The sequence below is a fragment of the Acomys minous genome (assembly GCF_964271855.1).
Source record: "Acomys minous genome assembly, chromosome: 11".
Lineage (NCBI taxonomy): Eukaryota > Metazoa > Chordata > Mammalia > Rodentia > Muridae > Acomys > Acomys minous.
Window position 1 is genome coordinate 109,713,706 of NC_140492.1, and position 19,199 is coordinate 109,732,904.

Sequence of the window (19,199 nt, forward strand, 5' to 3'; positions counted from 1 at the left end):
CTCCTAGGCTCTTAGGCTCTGAAGTGGCCGGTCCTCACTGACATGCTTCCTTTTGACAGGGTTCTTTAGGTTTCCCATGCAAGGCATCCCACATGACTCTAACAGAGCTAGCCCTGGACTTTGTCTACCAGGAAGGGAGTGTCCACAGCAAGGTACCCAGCATCCCACTCTCAAAGGGAAAGGGGAGTGTGACCGAGTTACCTTTGACTTTGTCATGGTAACCTGACTGCACTAGAAGATAGCTGAGAAAACGTTTCTGGTGTCGGAGAAGATGCTTCTGGGGGAGAGTGACATTTGAGTCAGCAAAGAGAGTAAAGATGGCCACACTTATCTTTGGTGTGCATTGTTGATTAGTTTAGCTTCTTTGTTTTGTTTTGTTTTAGTTTTTCCAGACAGGCTTTCTCTCTGGGTAGCCCTGGATGTCCTGGATTCGCTCTGTAGACCAGGCTGGCCTTGAACTCATAGAGATCTGCCTGCCTCTGCCTCCCAAGTGCTAGGATTAAAGGTGTGTGCCACCACACCCGGCTAGTTTAGGTTCTTAACCATGAGAAGGCAGAGGAAGCAAAGACTTGCTTTCTTCTTAAGCTGGGACATCTAGTTTCTTCTGTCTTCAGACATTGGAGTGCCTGGTCCTCAGCCTGCAGATGTGGAGCAGTTCACACCTCTGGCTTTCTTGGGACTCTACCATTGAGAAGGCAAATCTTGAGACACATTGGCCTGTTCTGGAGCATAAATCAAATTCTATAGTAAGTCTCTCTGTCTGTCTATCTATCTATCTATCTATCTATCTATCTATCTATCTATCTATCTATACACACACACACACACAGATGTGTGTGTGTGTGTATATGTGTGTGTGTGTGTGTGTGTGTGTGTGTGTGTGTGTGTGTGTGTAGCCTTGGCTGCTCTGGACTCACTTTGTAGACCAGGCTGGCCTCAAACTCACAGTGATTTGCCTGCCTCTGCCTCCCAAGTATTGGGATTAGATTCTTAACAGGATGAATTTTTAAATTTATTGTGCATACAATGTTGTGTCTGCATGTACACCTGCATGCTAGACGAGGGCATCAGATCACATGACAGATGGTTGTGGGCCGCCATGTGGTTGCTGAGGATTGAACTCAGGACCTCAGAAAAAGCAGCCGGCGCTCTTAACCTCTGAGCCATCTCTCTCGTTTCCTTAAGTCATTTTATTTCACAGCTGCAAAGTTGGGGAGAAACAGCAGTGGGTGTGGGGTACCATAAATCAGGGTTTTTGCTGACAGCAGCCTACATTCGATAATGTTAATTGTTTCTCTTATCAATGGCTTCTCTTTTATGGCTGGCTTATTTAGAAACAGCTGTTGGCAATTGTACCATTTCTGCTTCTTCCAGGATGAAGAGTTCCAGTGCAGGGTGAAACAGATCTCAGGGTTCTCACGGCTGAAGGAGCAATGTTGTCAGCACACAAAGAAGAATCGGAAAGCCTTGGGTTGTGTTTCTGTTTAACTCTCTGTTCTGAGTCTGAGATCATGTGATTAGAGGGTTTTGCCTTGATTAATGGACCTGCCGTGGCAGTTCTCAAATGCATTTGAGGTTTACTTCAAGAAAACAGGCTGGACCCCTATGTGCCCATTTCCTGAGTGAGGGTGAGTAATCTCTTTAAACACACACACACACACACACACACACACACACACACACACACACACACACACACACACACACACGCTCTTGTGGCCAGGTGTAATGACATGTGCTTTTAATATCAGCAGCTGGGAGGCAGAGGCAGGCAGCTCAAGGCCAGCCTAGACTGCATAGTGAAGGAAAAAGGCCAGCTAGAGTTACATAGTAAGACCTGGTGACAAAACAGACAAACAACAACACTCTTGGGGCTATCACAGGGAGAAAATAACACCATCTTGCAAAATAGTTGATAAAGTATTGTGCATTTAATGCATAATTCAATATGTGCTGATAAAATGAAATATTATACTCATGTTTAGTTATTTGTTTGAAATATATGAAAGAAAACGATACTACTTAAATGACACAGGTCTTCTGCTATTGCAGAAATATTTCACAATAATACTTTTAAAAGAAGTTAAACATTTTGAGATAGGGTCTCTCTGTGTAGCCTTGACTGTCCTGGACTCACTTTGTAGACCAGGCTGGCCTAGAATTCACAGAGATCCACCTGCCTCTGCCTCCCAAGTGCTGGGATTAAAGGCGTGCACCACCACACCTAGCTGAAAAAGAAGTTAAGCTTTATTTATTTCTTCTTTTTTTTTTAAAAAAAATAGAAAGGCCTTACTAAAGCAACAAGAAAGTGGGTGCATGTGTAGTCTCCCCAAAAGCCCAATGCAGGCAGCTCTCCTTCAGTGCTGGGCATTTCTCTAGTTGAATACCACATGAAGGAGCTGGCCTGAATTTACAGGCCATGTGGTACTAAAAGGAAAAAAAAAGTAGTGTTTCTTTAAACACCAGAGTTATGCTCAAGATGTTTTCACAATGAGAATCCAGCCAGTGAATTAGAAGGTTCCTCTTGTCCACCCAAACCTAACCCTGGAGGAGGGAGAGCAGAGTCACTGATCTCTTTCCTCACACTCATTCCTCCAGCTGTTCTAGTGACGAGGTGGTCATGGAGAGGGCTCCCCTCTCTGTTTCTCCCTCACAAGTCCAGTTCCCAGAGATGTGTGGCTCCAACTCCTTTGTCTGCCTTTCTTTCTTTTCTTTTCTTTTCTTTTTTCTCTTCTCTTCTCTATCTCTCTCTCTCTCTCTCTCTCTCTCTCTCTCTCTCTCTCTCTCTCTCTCTCTCCCATTCCCTCTCTCTCCTTCTGTTTCTATTGCTGAGACAACTGTAGCACAGTCTAGCCTGGAACTTGCTCTGTGTAGCCCAGGCTGACCTTTAACTTGCAATCCTGCCTTGGCCTATCAACTGCTGGGATTTTTATAAGCAACCATGCTCAACTTATTTGATACTTTTAGTCTGTGTGTGTGTGTGTGTTGCACATGTGTGAAGGTCAGAGGACAGGCAACTGCCAGTGTCAGCCGTTGCCTTCCCCTCGGTTTGCTGTGATGTAGGATCGCTTGTGGTTTCCCTGCAGCGTACACAAGCCTAGCTGGCTATGGGGCTCCAGGAACTTCCGTGGGGTTTTCGGGTCTCTGCCTTCCACGGGGCTGTAGGAGTGGGATTGCAGGGTCTGTTTTCAAATAGATGCTGGGTGTCTGACTCAAGCTCTCACACAAGCGTGGTAAATGTATCATTCATTGAATTATCTCCTTCGTGAAGATTTTTTTGGTTTTGTGTTTTGTTGTTGTTGTTGTTGTTTGTTTTTTTCGAGACAGGGTTTCTCTGTGTAGCTCTGGCTGTCCTGGACTCACTTTGTAGACCAGGCTAGCCTCAAACTCAAGTGATGCCCTTGCCTCAGAGTGCTGGGATTAAAGGCATGAGCCATCACGCCTGGCTCTCATGACAATTCTTTTTTTTGTTTTTGGCTGTTTGTTTTTTTCGAGACAGGGTTTCTCTGGGTTTTTGTTTTGTTTTGTTGGTTTTGTTTGTTTTAGTTTTTCAAGACAGGTTTTTTCTGTGTTATATTGGCTGTCCTGGACTCACTTTGTAGACCAGCCTGGCCTTGAACTCACAGGGATCCGCCCGCCTCTGCCTCCCGGGTACCGGGATTAAAGGCGTGCACCACCACACCCAGCAAGAAAGATACTTTCAATGTTCGATGAGATACAAGCATTTTACTTCTAAATACTGCGTTGGCAAGAGTATATGAAGTTAAGAACACTTGCATTTTGCCTCTCTTTTCTGAGACTGGTGAGGTAAATAGAAATTTCCAGGCAAAGGTAAGTACTCTTTTCTCTCTTTTGCTCTGATACTGATTTTGATGGGATTATAAAAGGCTAGCGGGCTGAATAACCATTCTGCAAGTCAGCTAGTCTTTCATTCTCTATCTGCAACAAAACTTGAGTTTATAGATCATTTAAAAATATGGGTTCTCACTGCGTGGCGGCGGCGGCGCACGCCTTTAATTCCAGCACTTGGGAGGCAGAGGCAGGTGGATCTCTGAGTTCGAGGCCAGCCTGGTCTCCAGGGCAAGTTCCAGGACAGCCAAGGCTACACAGAGAAACTCTGCCTTGAGAAAAAGAAATATGGGTTCTTTCTCTCTCTCTCTTTCTTTTCCTCACTCCTCCTCCTTCTCTCCTTCCCTTCCCCCTCCAGTGCCGCTTCTAATAAACCTGCATTTATATACTAAAAAAGTATATACATATATATGTATACATATGGGTTTTGCCATGCTGTATAGTGTATGCCTTTAGTCCCAGCTCTTGGGAGGCAGAGGCAGGCAAATCTCTTTGAGTTGTTGGGCCAATCTGATGAGTTCCAGGACGGCCAGGGCTACACAGAGAAACTGGATCTTTCTTTCTTTATTGGTTCTTCGAGACAGGGTTTCTCTGTGTAGTCTTGGTTTTCCTCAAACTCACAGGAATCTGCCTCCCAAGTGCTGGGGTTAAAGGCATGTGACACCACGCCCAGTAAGATAAACGGATTACAAAGAATTTCAGACAGATTGGTTGTTGTGGTGCACACCTTTGATCCCAGAATTTGGGAGGCTGAGGCAGGTGGGTCTCTTAGTTTGGGGTCAGCCTTGTCTACAGGCTGAGGTCCAACAACAAGCAAAAAAGGTTTTAGAGATGGGAGTGGTGGGACATGCTTTTAATTCCAGCATTCAGGAGGGAGAGGCAGGCGGATTGCTATAAATTTGAGGCCAGCCTGGTCTACAGAGGGAGTCCAGGACAGCCAGGCCTACACAGAGAAACCCTGTCTTGAAAAACCTTTTTAAAAAGTAAGGTTTCTAGATGGCAGTGGCTGGGTGGTTGACGGAGAGGCAGAGGTGAAGGCTTCTTAGCAGAAAGTACAGTGGGACCGCCTGCTAGGTGACCTCGATGTCCTTGGAGCCCTGAGTTGCCTTTTTTTTTTTAATTTGATGAAGAACTCCATCAACATGGGACGGAGATCAACATCCTCCACCAAGAGTGGGAAGTTTATGAACCCCACAGTCCATGCACGAAAGGAAGCCCGGAAAAGAGAATTGAAAAAGAACAAAAAACAGAGCATGATGGTATGAGCTGCCGTGTTAAAGATGAAAGATCCCAAACAGATTATTCAGGACATGGAGAAACTGGATGAAATGGAGTTTAACCCAGCGCAACAGCCACAGTTAAATGAGAAAGCACTAAAAGACAAGCGTAAAAAGCTGCGGGAAACTTTTGAACGAATTCTACGACTTTATGAAGAAGAAAATCCAGATATTCACAAAGACTTGAGAAAGCTAGAAGTAGGGTATGAGCAGAAGCTAGCTCAGCTGAGCCAGTACTTTGATGCTGTCAGGAATGCTCAGCATGTACAAGTAGAGAGCATCCCCTTGCCAGACATGCTGCATGCTCCTTCCAGCATCTTGAGCCAGGGCACTCCGCTTCCTGGTGCCCAGCCACGCTCCGTCCTTAGGAAAACCTCGGCATATGGGCCTCCAAGGTGAGCAGTTTCTCTCCTTCCTCCTCGGCTAGGCATGATGCGCCCACCCTTGGTGCCTCCTCTTGGACCTGCCCCACCTGGCCTGCTCCCATCAGCTCCCTGGCCCAACCCAGGGGTGTTGCGTGCCCTACCCAGCCTCATTCAGTGACTGAAGGCAGACTATGCAAGTGCAGCTACCATCGAGAAGAAAGCCACAGAAACCATGCGTTTTATTACACCGTTTTTGTAGATATGTGTTTTTATACTTTGTTCTCAATCACTTACACGTCCAGTGCTGTCACTGGTGCTCCTCTGCTCGCTGGTCCCCTTCCTCTCCAATAGTGCCCCCATATGCTTTTTTAATCACATGGGCTCCCTTCCTCTTCCCCTTCACTACCCAAGACATTTTTCCTCTGTAATGACTCAGTTCCTATTGTCATAATTCACCCCCTACCCCCACCCCCGTAGTGAGAAGTTTGGTGTCTTTAAATGTGTTTTTGTTTCAGTCCCAGGTGTGGGGTTATGGGGTTGCTTCAGATGGTCCACAGCAGTGACTGTGATTTGCCTCATGCTCTGGCATGGCTGTGATTTTGCCAGAGGCAGATAGTGTCTCCAAGTGTATGCTGTTTGGAATTCTGGGGACTCTTGACAGGGTATAAAAATGCTGCCCCAAGCAGGGCGGTGGTGGTGCATGCCTTTAATCTCAGCACTCAGGAGGCAGAGGCAGGTGGATCGCTATGAGTTCGAGGCCAGCCTGGTCTGCAAAGTGAGTCCAAGACAGCCAAGGCCACACAGAGAAACCCTGTCTCAGAAAAACAAAACAAACAAACAAAAAAATGCTGACCCCCAAGAAGGGCTGCTGCTGCTGCTGTTGTTTGTGGTGGTGGTGATAGTGGTGGTGATGGTGATGGTGGTGGTGGTGGTGGTGGTGGTGGTGGTGGTGGTGGTGGTGGTTGCTGGCTGCCGTTCTTGAGGTTGGCTGCTGTTTGTCAAGTAGTCCTGTGCAGAGTTGAGAAGGTGACATTGAATATCCTGAGGGCAAATATCAAATTTGCTCCAAGGAACTCGGCACCCCTTTTTATTTCTCTCCATTCTTTTAATTTCTCTCCTATCTAGTGTTAGAGCCTTAATAAGGGTGGAAGAGAGGGGAAAAAAAACGCACAAAGTAGCAAAGTTTGGTTACAGATATCCCTTTTTAATTTGTTTTATGTGTGTTTCTGTGCACCATGTATGTGCAGGTACCCATAGAGACCAGAAGAGAATGTTGAGTCCCCAGGAGCCAGAGTCATGGTGGGTCGTCGGGCACTCTATGTGGGTGCTGGGAACTGAACCCAGGTCCTTGCAAGAGCATCAGATACTCTTAGTTCCTGAGCCCTCTCTCCAACCCTGATTTTTTTTTTTGTTACTTGTTTAAATAATGGCAAAGGATATGATTTAATGACCATTAAAACTAAAGTCTACATAACACTTCAAAATGTGTGCAATAGACGCTTAAATACCATATAGAATTGATATCATTCTTTAAAAAAATAAATAAACAGTGTGTGCACACATGTGTATATGGGAGGTGTGTAGCCAGACTTTTGGGTACTTTGTGGGTTCATTTTTTCCCCTACTCCACCCTTCTAACCGCCCTCCCCCCCCAATATTAGGTTGGAGAAAAGACTGTTAGAGGCAAATGGGCAAGTCCTTGGGGAAAGTTTCATCTTTGCTGTCTGGATACCTAACGTATTCTTCTCATCTCTTTGTTTATTCTTTGTGCACAACTACGTAACAAACCGCAACCAACAGCATCTGACCTCTAAACAACTAACAACAACCGATCGTGGTGGCGCACGCCTGTAATCCCAGCACCTGGGAGGCAGAGGCAGGCAGATCTCTGTGAGTTCGAGCCCAGCCTGGTCTACAAAGTGAGTGCAGGACAGCCAAGGCTACACAGAGAAACCCTGTCTCAAAAACCCAAAAACCAAACCAAACCAAACCAAAAGGAAAAGAAAAATATCCCCCAAACAGCCAACAACAGCAAAAACACCTCTCAGGCCCCTGCTAGAGCACTAGACAAATCATAGTCACCAGCCATGAAGCAGTCCTAGGTCTCTACACCTGGTACTAAGATGAAAATAGAGTCCTATAACATTGCTGCATTTTCAAGAGAAACCCAAATTACAAAATTCTCACTACAGATATCCAGTTGAGTTCGTGAGAGAGAGCGCACAGTTATTAAGAATATTTTGAAGACTGGAGAGATGGCTCAGCTGTTAAGAGCAGTTGCTGCTATTACAGGAGTCCTCAGTACAGTTGCCAGCACCCACCCTGTGGCTGACAACCATCCGCAACACCAGAGCCAGGGGATCTGATGCCCTCGTTTGATCTCTGAGAGCACCAGGCATGCAAGCGATGCACAAAATACATACAAGCAAAACACTCATACATGTACAATCAAATGAATAAATCTTGTGTGTGTGTGTGTGTGTGTGTGTGTGTGTGTGTGTGTGTGTTGTAACTTAAAGGTAAAATCAGTTAGCCTGGAAGGTGGAATTGGGGCCACTAACAAGAACTGTAATTGGGGCCACTAACAAGGACATGTTAGCTTAAGGAGTCCATCTTATTTTGGTGGCCTTGACTCTTGGAGAAGTCCTCATGTCTGTGGACCAGCCTCCAGCCTCCAGCCTCCTTTCGCATGGACGGAGAAGACCCTTTTTGATCTGTGTGAGGTCCTCTTTTACTTACCATGTAAACCATTTCCTTTTTGTCGGTAAATCCTTATTAGGCAAAGCTTATCATCATCAGTTCACCTCCTCAGACAGTAGCCACTCTTGCCAGCAAATTGTTCAGGCTAATTCTTGAAACTGTATTAAGCCTAAAATCTCATTTAATTCAATATCATAGTGGATAAGTAGATGCAATTAGGGAAAAAAAAAAGGAAGTAGCTTGGCTTGGTGCTGGCTTGAATTATTATCATTACAATCTTATTCAAAGCCTTACAGAGCAGTAATTTGGTGTTGGGAATTGTCCTGGGGTTTAACACAGGGCTTTGCATATGCTAGGTAAACCCACAACCACTGAGCTCAACCCCTACCAAGAGGACGAAAGTTTAAGTGACTGTTCAAGGGGGGATGTTTATTTATTTTTGTTTCATGTGCATGGTATTTTGCCTGTATATATGTCTGTGTGAGGGTCTTGGATCCTCTGGAACTCGAGTAGCAGTTGTGAGCTGCCACGGGGCTGCTGGGAGTTGAACCTGTGTCCTCTGGAAGAGCAACCAGTGCTTTTAACCACGGAGCCACCTCTCCAGCCCCTAGATGAAAATTTATATTGGAAGCTCCTGGGACGACCATGACGTACTTAACTGTGTTCTTTGTTTGTTCGGTTGCTTTTGAGGCTGGGCTTTGCTACATTGCTTGGGCTCTAGACTCCTGAGTTCAAGAGATCGCCCTGTGGGGACCACAGGTGTATACCACCACACACAGTTCATAACCCTAACAAAACAACAAAAACCCAAGCAAACAAAAAGCAAGAAATGTCACCACAATTCTGCTTCTCTGGGACTCTGGGTACGCTGGGATGTACGGAGGTCCTGGCTCCACATTTTCACTGGTCAAGAGCCTGTCTGCTGCTGAATACTTACTGCTGCTCTGTTAGCCAGTACATACCAGATCTGCATTTGCTGTATTTGCTGTCTCTCTGGCTTGTGTTTATGCTAGCCTGCCTCACTCCTCTCTGGGTTCTGCTTGACTTTGATAGGCATTTTAAATGGAGGTGTCAAGTTTGGATAGCTCATTAATTATTCCCCCTTGGGTCAGAGAGAGTCTATAGACAGCTGAGTGTTGATATTGCATTATTGTAACACCACAGCAGACAGTAAAAAGCTGCAGTTCTCCCTAAAGAAGTTAGGGGAGAACAGTATCTCTGGTGCTAGGCTGGAGAGATGGCTCAGCGGTTAAGAGCACTGCCTGCTCTTCCAGAGGTCCTGAGTTCAATTCCCAGCAACCACATGGTGGCTCACAACCATCTATAATGTGATCTGATACCCTCTTCTGCAGGTAAAGCACTCATATGAAATAAATAAACAAGTGCTTTTAAAAATATATCTTTGGTGCTTTAGAGGTGAACATATTTACAAACCTAGGGACAGGGATCCATTTTAACCACCCTGAAGTTCAAGCATCTCTGGCAGCAAACCCTTCACCATTACTGGCCACGCTGACACAAAGCAGCAGACAGAAACGCTTCCTAGCATCCTAAACCAGCGTGGTGTAGACAACGTTAGTTTAAGAAGACTGGCTGAAGCTCCGCCCAAACAGTCTGAGGATGGAAAAGCACCACTTGCTCCTGGAGAGGATCGTGATGAAGTTCCAGATCTGGTGGAGAATTTTGATGAGGCTTCTAAGAACTGGGCAAACTGAATTGAGGCAGCTGCCCCTTGTCGGTCAGGTCATGATGGTCCACACTTTTAATCCCAGCACTTGGGAGACAGAGACAGGTGGATCTCTATGAGTTCAAGACCAGCCTAGTCTATAAAGTGAGTCTAGGACAGCCAGGGCTATTATACAGAGACACCTTCTCTGGAAAAACTTAGAAAAAAGAAAGAAAGAAAAAAGGTGACACTTGCTATTTTATTTTTGTTATTTATTTAGGTTTTTAAAGACAGGGTTTCTCTTCATGTATCCCTGGTTATCCTGGACTCACTTTGTAGACCAGGCTGACCTCATACTCACAGAGGTCCGCCTGCCTCCGCCTCCCAAGTGCTGGGATCAAAGCAGGCTTGAGCTGCAATTTTATATCACGACTGCTTTTTACAATTCTTTTTATTTATGGATCTTATAAACTCTACATCTCTAATATTTTAAAGCCCAAACCTCCTGGGCACTGCAGGTCTTGTCAGTTTTTGTTTATATACAATTGATTCTTTTTGGCAAATTAAGCTGAAGAAGCCTGGGAAATAGGCTTGGAATAGGGTTAATAAAAGTCTTTCCCTAGTTAAAAAACCAACAACAAAACACAACCCTGCTAATTTATTTATCATTTTATGAACTTTTATAGACACAGACAAAGCTTCCCCTGTGATGTGGAGTTTGTAAGCTGTCAACATGACAAAAGAGAATCCGCAGGAACCTCTCCTGTTCATGTGGAGCTGTGAGCCCACAGATTTCTCAGAACTGGCTAATAGAATCTAAGGCCACACTTATGTGGATTTGCCAGCTTTGGTAGGATGAACCATTTTTTTCATGGTGTAACAAATAGGCAGGCTGCTGGAGTTGCCAAGGGCTGTGTCTATGGCTCAGCCCACCTGTCATGCTCGCTGCCTGTCCCTGAAGCTGATGTCTTGCACTCCTTTTCAAGCCAGTCTTTTAGTTTGAAAAACTCAACGCCTCATTGAGGACGGTAAGGTACAACATGTGCCAAGCCTGTTGAGTTATTTGACTGAACAAAAGGTCGTGTGATAATGTTCACAGTAGAGAAAAGTGTAATTTTCCATGTCTTTTGGATGTTTTAAAGTAGTTGAGTGATTTTTTTTTTCTGTAAAATTTCCACAAAGAAATAACTTTTACCAGTGTTCTTGGCTTGCTTTTGAGCGTGCCTTGGCAATACTCTTCACGGTAACTCTTCCTTCTTCCCAAATCTTGTCTCCAGCCGCATCCTCTCCAAGGGATAGGAGAGACCCTAGGCTAAAACCCGAACAGTTCAGTTTGAATTAAGAGCATGAAAAATTTTAGCTTTTTATAATTTTTGAAGTCCCCCTCCCCCACCCTCCACTTTTCTGCGTAACAGAGCCCTGGCTGTCCTGGACTCACTTTGTAGACCACACTGGCCTTGAACTCACAGAGATCCGCCTGCTCGAGCCTCCTGAGTGCTAGGATTAAAGGCATGCACCACTACACCTGGCAAAATCTAGCCTCTTAAAAGTGCTTAAATTTGCGGGCCGTGGTGGTGCACGCCTTTAATGCCAGCACTTGGGAAGCAGAGGCAGGCAGACTACACAGAGAAACCCTGTATTGAGAAACAAAGAAACAAACAAACAAACCAAAGTGCTTAAATTTAGGACGTTACAGTGCAAACCTCACTTTTGCCGTTTATATTCCACGGTCCTAGCAGCTGGGAGGAGAGCTCTGGTGTTTGCTGGCACTCTTTCTAGACCCAGGTAAGGCCCTAATGAACTTTTCTGTTTGTGTGTTCATCTCCCATGGGTCCAGGTAGTGAAGACCACCCAAGGACACTGTGTCTTCCAAGTTTGCCAGGGTGAACCCCTCAAACTGTCTTACACAATCTAACTCTGCAGGCCACTAGCCAGGTAGTGTATATTTTTGTGTACTTTGCTCAGTGAGAATGTAGACCTACCAAAGGCTAGACTTCCACAGTGCAAAGAAAGTGGCAATCTAGCCCATGTCGGAACAGACAGATCTGCTAAATCTACTCTCTCCTCCCCATATCCACTTACCCATGGGACTACATTTACTGTGTAATCTCAAACAAACGTTTGCCCCTTCTCCCGGGGGAGAGGTATGAAAGGCAGTTTTTGGAATTCAGTTCCCTCCGTCTTCTAATAGTTTTATCAAGTGTTTATCTCTGGGTCATCTTCCAGACTATTTGTGACTAATAACTCCCAGGACTGGTCTTTTTTTTTTTTTTTTTTTTAATTAAACGTATAGCTTATGGATGTCTTCTTTGGGCCGTGCAAGCGTGCTCATCATGTCTGCCCTGTCAGTCTGCGGCCTTTTCTTCTGAATCGTCCTTAACTCTCAGAGCCTGTCTGGCAAAGGTCTTACTTCCACACAGTTCACTCCACTCCAGTGAACGTCACACCGATGCGCATTCCGTTCCTGCAGGTGCCTTGGTCGACGGTGGTGTGCTTCCTGCAGGCTCGCCCTTTGCCGTCCATCAGCCAACTCGCTCACTTTCCATCGCGTACTCTTCTCACTTCGGGAAGTCCGTCGAGTCCTTCTCCAAGTCTGCCCCCCCCCCCCGCCCCCGCCGCCACCTCTCACCTCCCTCCCGCCCCCCCACCCTCCCACCCCACCCCGGGCTTCGGGTCCTCCACCGCACGGGCCGGCCCTCCGCGCCTGCTCGTCCGCAGTTCGCCTGGAACTTTACTCCAGCCGGGGCAGAGCGCCGTGGGCGCGCGGGGCGGGCGCGTGCAGGAGCGGCGGCCGCGGGAGCGCCGGACGGCGTGGGTGTGCGAGCGGGCCGGGGGGCGTCGCGGGCCCGCCTGCCCTATAAGGGGCCGAGCCGCCTCTGCCTCCGGGCGGGTGCCTGGCGGGCCGCGGCGGCGGCGGCGGCGGCGGCAGCAGCGGCGGCGGCGGCGGCGGAGGCTGCGATTGGCTCAGGCGCCCCATCCGGGGACTGGGCTCGGCGCTGCTCGTTCGCCCTAAAGGTACCAATATGGCGGAGGTGAGCGGAGAAACCGGGCAGCGGCGGCCGTGCGGGAGCGGGAGCCGGGGCGGGACCCCCGGAGCCCCCTCAGCAGCTTGCCGGAGACCCACGGCTCCTCCCGCGGGTCCTCGGAAGGCGGCGGGGCGGCGGCGGGGGGGCGCGGGGCGGCGGCGAGGCGCGGCGGGGCTGCCGGGGGGGCGGGAGCGGGCGCGGGAGCCGTCTCCCTCCGGGACTAGGCCGCGGCGGCTCCGACCCCGGCCGGGCCGGGCGGCGGGGGGCCGGGCGGTGGCGGGCGACGGCAGCTAGCCTGGGGCCGGGGAAGGCTCCGGGCTTGGCCCCGGCGGGTGACGCGGGCCGCCGTTCGCTCGGCGCCTTCCTCCCGGGGTCTGGGTGGGTGGAGAGCGGACGATCCTCCGTCGGCGGCCGGATTGCAGCGCGGAGAGCGGGCTGCGCCACTGCCCCGCCGGAGTGAGCCGGCCCGGCCCGAGGCTCCCGGACAACCCGCCGCCCCTCCTGAGCCGGGGCTCCGAGGCCAGCGGGACTCCCTGCCCCGAAGCCTAAGAGGTGCGGCGTCCCCGGGCACAGGGGACCGACCCTACACCTCGACGCCCTCTGTCTCCGGCCGGCCGAGCGGCCTCAGAGTCCCTTGACCCCGGGCCGGACGGCGGAGGTTGGGGGGAGCCGGGCTGTCCCGGCTATCTCCCCTGGGACCCAGAGCTGGGGGAGGGGACGGCGGGATGGGAGCACCGGGGCTGGGCAGGGCCGAGCTGGCGGGCCAGGGTCTGACCGCTCACCCGGGGCGGAACCGGCTCCCCCCAGACCCGGTGGCCGGGGCTCCGGCCTCAGTAGAGGTGGGGGTGGGAGGCCTCCGGCTCTGGGTTGGGGACCAGAGTCTGGGTCGAGCTGGCCTCAGCTTGGGACAGGAGGACAAACCCCAGAGTTTGAAGCCACCCGCGCCCCCAAAGGGCAGGCTGGGTCTCAGAGGGTGAGATCCTCCTTAGGGAAAGGGGTTGCGTTTCAAGGAGTTGCCCCGAGGCCAGCGGAGAGAGGCAGGGTGAGCTGTGCCGGGGACTCCCGAGATGCCCGGGATGAAGGACTTGATGCTACGAACCGACTAGCCTCTGGCTTGGGCTTCTCGGCTTTCTAACTTGCCGAGACTCAAACGGTGGCTCGGAGTTGCCTGTCTCAACTCCAGCCTTTCGTCCGGAGTCTGCGAGTTTGTACACTGGGGACTCGGGGAGGAAGGCGAGGCAGCCAAGAGGGGGCCCGAAAGGGGCCGGGAGCGATTGGAGCGAAGCTGTGTCTTGCACTTTTTGGCAGCTGCCTGGGAGCGCTCGGCTCCGCCCCCTCTGCGCCCTGTTGCCTGCGCTGCCTCCTTTCCTTTCCTTGCGAGTCAACCTCACAGTTTTCTTTCTCTCTCTCTCCCAGGCTTCTTTTGGAAGTTCGAGCCCAGGTTTGTTCAGTTTTCTTACCTCTTCTGGGTAGGCGTGTGTGTGTGTGGGCGGCGGTGTCCCAGAGGGAAGTCGGGGCTCAAAGATCTGTTGCTAAAAGGGTTCTGCACACAGAAATTTATCCTGGGAGTTTTTCCGTTCTTTGGAGCTTAGAGTCCTGCTATGATTACTCTTTTGGAGGAAGAGATAGTTTACTGCTATTCTCTGTGCATGTTGAAAAAAAAAATACCGCAGAGTCCTTTTTTACAAAGCTTCTGACAGATATTTTTTAAAGTAATGTTTTTTGTTCTTGCATAACTTTCTCCTTTAAGCTAGAAATAATGAATCCCAAATCAACTTTCTGCAAATTTTAGCACTTAGGTTTTTGTTTGTATGTTTTTTCGAGACAGGCTTTCTCTGTGTAGCCCTGGCTGTCCTGGACTCACTTTGTAGACCAGGCTGGCCTCAAACTCATAGCAATCCACCTGCCTCTGCCTCCTGAGTGCTGGGATTAAAGGCGTCTACCGCCACTTAGGCTTTATTTTTATTTATTTATAACTATTTATTTATTTTTATTGTATGTGTCTATATGTATGTCTGTGTGAGGGTGTCAGATCTTGGAGTTACAGACAGTCGTGAGCTGCCATGTGGATGCTGGGAATTGAACCCGGTTCCTTTGGAAGAGCAGTCAGTGCTCTTAACCGCTGAGCCATCTCTCCAGCCCCTATTTATTTATTTTAAATTGTTCTAAGCTGGAAGTGGTGGCACACTCAGGGAGGCAGAGGCAGGCGGATCTCTGTGACTGACTTCGAGCCCAGCCTAATCTACAAATCAAGCCTAGGACAGCCAAGGTTACATAGAGATAACGTTCTATGCCTCCAGAGCGCTGGGATTAAAGGCATGCAGACCACACCTGGTTTGTTTTGCATTCTTAGTTTTCTATTTAGGTAACTTTCAAAGAACTATTTGACTGTCTTTTAAGTTGGTAAAATTGATCAACACAAAGTGAAAGGAATTTGTTTTTTTTGTACAAGAAATGCTTTAAAATTTTTTCCTAACTTTAAGTCCGGGTGTTGGGGGCATGCCTTTAATCCTAGGCAGGTGGATCTCTGAGTTCAAGGCTAGCCTGGTCTACAAAGCAAGTCCGGGACAGCAGGGGCTGTTACACAGAGGAATCCTGCTCAAAAAACAATTCTCCCCACCCCTAGCTTTTAGACAAACAGTTCTAAGTTCAGGGAAGAAATGTTTATGTTCATGATTTGAAGCATCAGGTCATCTTGTCTGCATTTAAGAAGTTGCAATGTAAGTAAATCCAAAAAGCAACCTGGCTTCAGGATCTAGACAGACACTTAGTATGTAATGACTTAGCCAATGTTTAGAGAGAATTTTGGAGCTGGAAGGGACTCAGTTCATCTCCTTAGCTCCCTGTATTTCACAAATGAAAAACTCAAGCTAGATCTATACATTTTGAATGGCCTGCCTCAGGTCTCAAGTCAAGGACAAAGCCAGGAGTAGATCTGCAGACCCTTCTGTTTGATCCTCACTTTGGCATACCACAGGTGTTTCTCAGGAAAGAAAACCCATAGTAAACTCTAAAAGTAAGCTAAGCCATAGCCATCTCAACCAAAATGAGCATGTGCTGTTTTTTAGCTTAAAAACAAAAACAAAAACCTCCTGGCAACTAAAGTCTCAGGGAGATAGTGTTATTTGTGTGTATGCATGTGTGACAGAAGTGTGTATGCGTGTGTGACAGTGTGTATGCGTGTCCAGACAGACATATTCTCCCACTTTGCGGTGTGCCCAGCCCTTGCTCTTGTAAGCAAATGAATTTAACTGATGAGAAGTTGGACTGATTTTTCTCCTCAGACCATGCCACTGAAATCGTTGTTGCGGTTGTAAGTTGTCTGTTTCATGGTCCAGATGGCAGTAGACGCGTTGGTGAATACTCTGCTTCCTTCTTTTGCTGGTTTAGATGATTTTTCAAGATCACGTAGATATCAAAAGCAACTGGAAGAGCAGCACACACTTTTATTTTCTTTTGTAATTGCCTTGTGGATGTGTAAAGTGGCTCGGTGTGTTTCTTTCTAGTTGGGTCTTTGTCTTCTGAAGATCATGATTTTGACCCCACTGCTGAGATGTTGGTCCATGGCTATGATGATGAAAGAACCCTTGAGGAAGAAGAGCTGATGGAGGAGGGTAAGAACTTCAGTTCGGAAATTGAAGACCTAGAAAAGGTAAAGGGTTTTCTTTAGTATTTTACAACACAGAATTTGGCAAAGGCTTACATTTTTCTTTTTGGTCCTCACCTCCTTCCAGACTGGGTTTCCCTGTGTAGCCTTGGCTTTGGACTCACTCTGTAGACCAGCTTGACCTCAAACTCAAAGAGATCCACCTGCCTCTGCTGGGATTACCAATGTGTGTCACCATGCCCTGCACTGGCTTAAAATTTTTACTATAAGTTATTTTGGAACCTTTCTGAAATAAAAAATATTTTATATGTCTTTTTCTTTTTTAACCTAACTTAATAAAGTATTATAGATGTCCTCGTTATTTTGAGAGAACTTAGTCCTGTAATAAAATAGGGAAAAAATATTTTCCTTCAAAAGAGTTATGCTTGGTAGGATTAAGTTTTACTGTACTTTCAAATGTAAATTAGTAATACTCCATCTTTACCCTCTAGTCATATCCTGAAAACTTGGCTAGGTTGAGTATAGTTCATAACTTCTTAAACCCAAAGTTAATATAAATTCCAATGAATTCACTTACACTAGGGCTGTAGTGAAAGACATCCATAGGGTCACCTTGGAAAGCTGTAGGATTACACTGTTGTAAATTAACCCCATCGGGGAGTTTCAAATCACACAGTAACAAGCCTTCAGGAATACAAGGAGTATTAGCGGTTGTCCGAGTTTCCCTCTCTCCCATGCTTCCTGTTTGTTAGAATGCAGACATCGTGCCCCTTGACTGTGGAGATTGCTGGGCGCTGTAGTCACCTTTACCTGTTAGCAAGCAGGGAAGCTGACTCGGACGCTTGCTCCAGCACACCTGACGTCAGTCACTGCTTAACCAACCCAGTATGATTTATAATTAAGTTTATGTATTCATTTTATCTCTAGGATAGACGCTTACGCCTTGTAAGGCAGAGGCAGGAGAACCACAAATAGAGGCTAGTGCAGCCTGAACTATAAACACACAAACAAGCCTATTCAATAATAAGAAAGACTTACCTGCTTAAGTGTGCAATCCCTCTTTCTGTGCTTTCATCTTTATACATCTGGTAATTACATCTTTGGCGTTTGACACCAGTCTCTGAATTTGTACCCTGAGAAAACTTATGCTTTCATAGTCTCTAAAGTGTAACCGTGCCTTCATTTAGACGGTTTTGCTTCTTGGCAGAATACAATGGTCTTTAAGTTTCTGTGAAGACTCCAGAGCTATGTCTACATTCAGGAGGAGAATTTTTCTTGAATTCTGCTGCTTCCCTTGATTGGTGGCTCTTCCTGCAAAAACATAACTTTCTACCCTTTGTAGCTATTTAATGAAATACAAAATGAATAAAAGAAGCAGATAGAGTTATTTTGATTTATTTTTATATAATTTAAGATAATATGTTGATTTTTATTATTGGATCCACAATTTAGGCAATTTTAGGATGTTAATGCTCATTTTCTGTTTTTTCATCTTTTTTTGGTTTTTCGAGACAGGGTTTCTCTGTGTAGCCTTGGCTGCCCTGGATTCCCTTTGTAGACCAGGCTGGCCTCCAGCTCACAGCGATCCGCCTGCCTCTGCCTCCCGAGTGCTGGGATTACAGGCAAGTGCCACCACGCTCGGCTCAGATCTTGTTCCTTCCCGCTATCAAGTAATTTAAAAAGCTGTCTTTTCCTCTCTCATATGTTACAGAAATAGTTCTCCTTAGTTCAGGGTTCCATTCCCCTTGGTCTAGAACACGTTCTAAAATAAAGATCCCATTTTAGTATTTGTAGCTGTACCCCAATGCCTATAAACTCCTGTAGTATCTGAAGTTCTTGGAAGAAAGCACAGACCCTCTTTCTCCCTGCCCTTTTTGTAGGTGAGCTCATCAGCTCCCATGGCTTTAAATATCATCTAGATGCTAATGAATGCCAGATTTATATCTTTAGCCCAGCCTGGTTCTCTGAGCTCCAGGCTCCTGGCCAACCTGACTTTTCTTCTTGGATGCCTTGAAGTTCTCTCAAACTTGTGTCCTCTGTAAAAGTCTTGCATATAAGTCCTTAAGGGGAAATACACACAAATGCCCTTTCCCCTTTGTCTTTTCTGTCACTCTAAGAGTAACCACCCTCTTGCTCAAGGAGAGGTCTCAGCACCTGTTCCTCCTCCCTGCGCCCCCCACACCTAGTGTGATTCCACAGGATTCCGCCTCGGCGCATCGCATCCCTAGCCAAGGCCAGCGCAAGGGTCCTTAAGTGCCTTGCCTGTCTCTCCACAGCCCCACAGCTTTCTGCAGGCAGCTTTCCAATATTTTAAGAAGAAACAGTGCTCTATTCCTCCTTTAGAGCCGTGTTCTGTGCTTCTGTACACGTGTTTGCACTCATTTGTGCAGTACACATGTTGCAGGAGTCGGTTCTCCCGTCATGTGGCTCTCAGGTTGTTCTCGGTCAGGCTTGGCTGAGGTGCCCCAGTGCTGAGCCGCCGTGCTGGCCCTCCTGTGGTTCTCTCCAGTGCTTTCCTGCTTCTTTGGAATATAGTCCAAGTTCCTTTCCTTGTCCTGAGGCCCTTTTGATCTGTCCTTGCTACTCTTGCCGTTCTGAGTCAACTCTCATTCATCCCGCTGAGCTATGGCCACCATCAGCTTTCAGGTGCGTCTTGTTTCCTCTGACTGCGAGTGCTTGCCACTGGACGATTACATCCGATGCTTTGAG

The 19,199-nt window shown here is 47.5% G+C and overlaps 1 protein-coding gene across 3 annotated transcripts in view; it reads left to right on the top strand.

Annotated features, from left to right (window-relative positions):
- Positions 1–560: 560 nt before the first annotated feature.
- MIER3 (MIER family member 3) overlaps positions 561–19,199 on the top strand; it is a 39,259-nt gene continuing 20,620 nt past the window's right edge. The window contains exons 1-7 of one of the 3 annotated variants that reach the window (XM_084802494.1): positions 561–746; positions 1,375–1,628; positions 3,627–3,831; positions 4,980–5,521; positions 12,328–12,872; positions 14,300–14,324; positions 16,390–16,535. In XM_084802494.1, the coding sequence (XP_084658620.1) occupies positions 5,509–5,521; positions 12,328–12,872; positions 14,300–14,324; positions 16,390–16,535 (729 nt within the window). In that variant the 5' untranslated portion in view covers positions 561–746; positions 1,375–1,628; positions 3,627–3,831; positions 4,980–5,508. Of the gene's footprint in view, positions 747–1,374; positions 1,629–3,626; positions 3,832–4,979; positions 5,522–12,327; positions 12,890–14,299; positions 14,325–16,389; positions 16,536–19,199 lie in introns of those variants that run through there. The other 2 variants (XM_084802495.1, XM_084802496.1) reach the window with 2 other exon arrangements.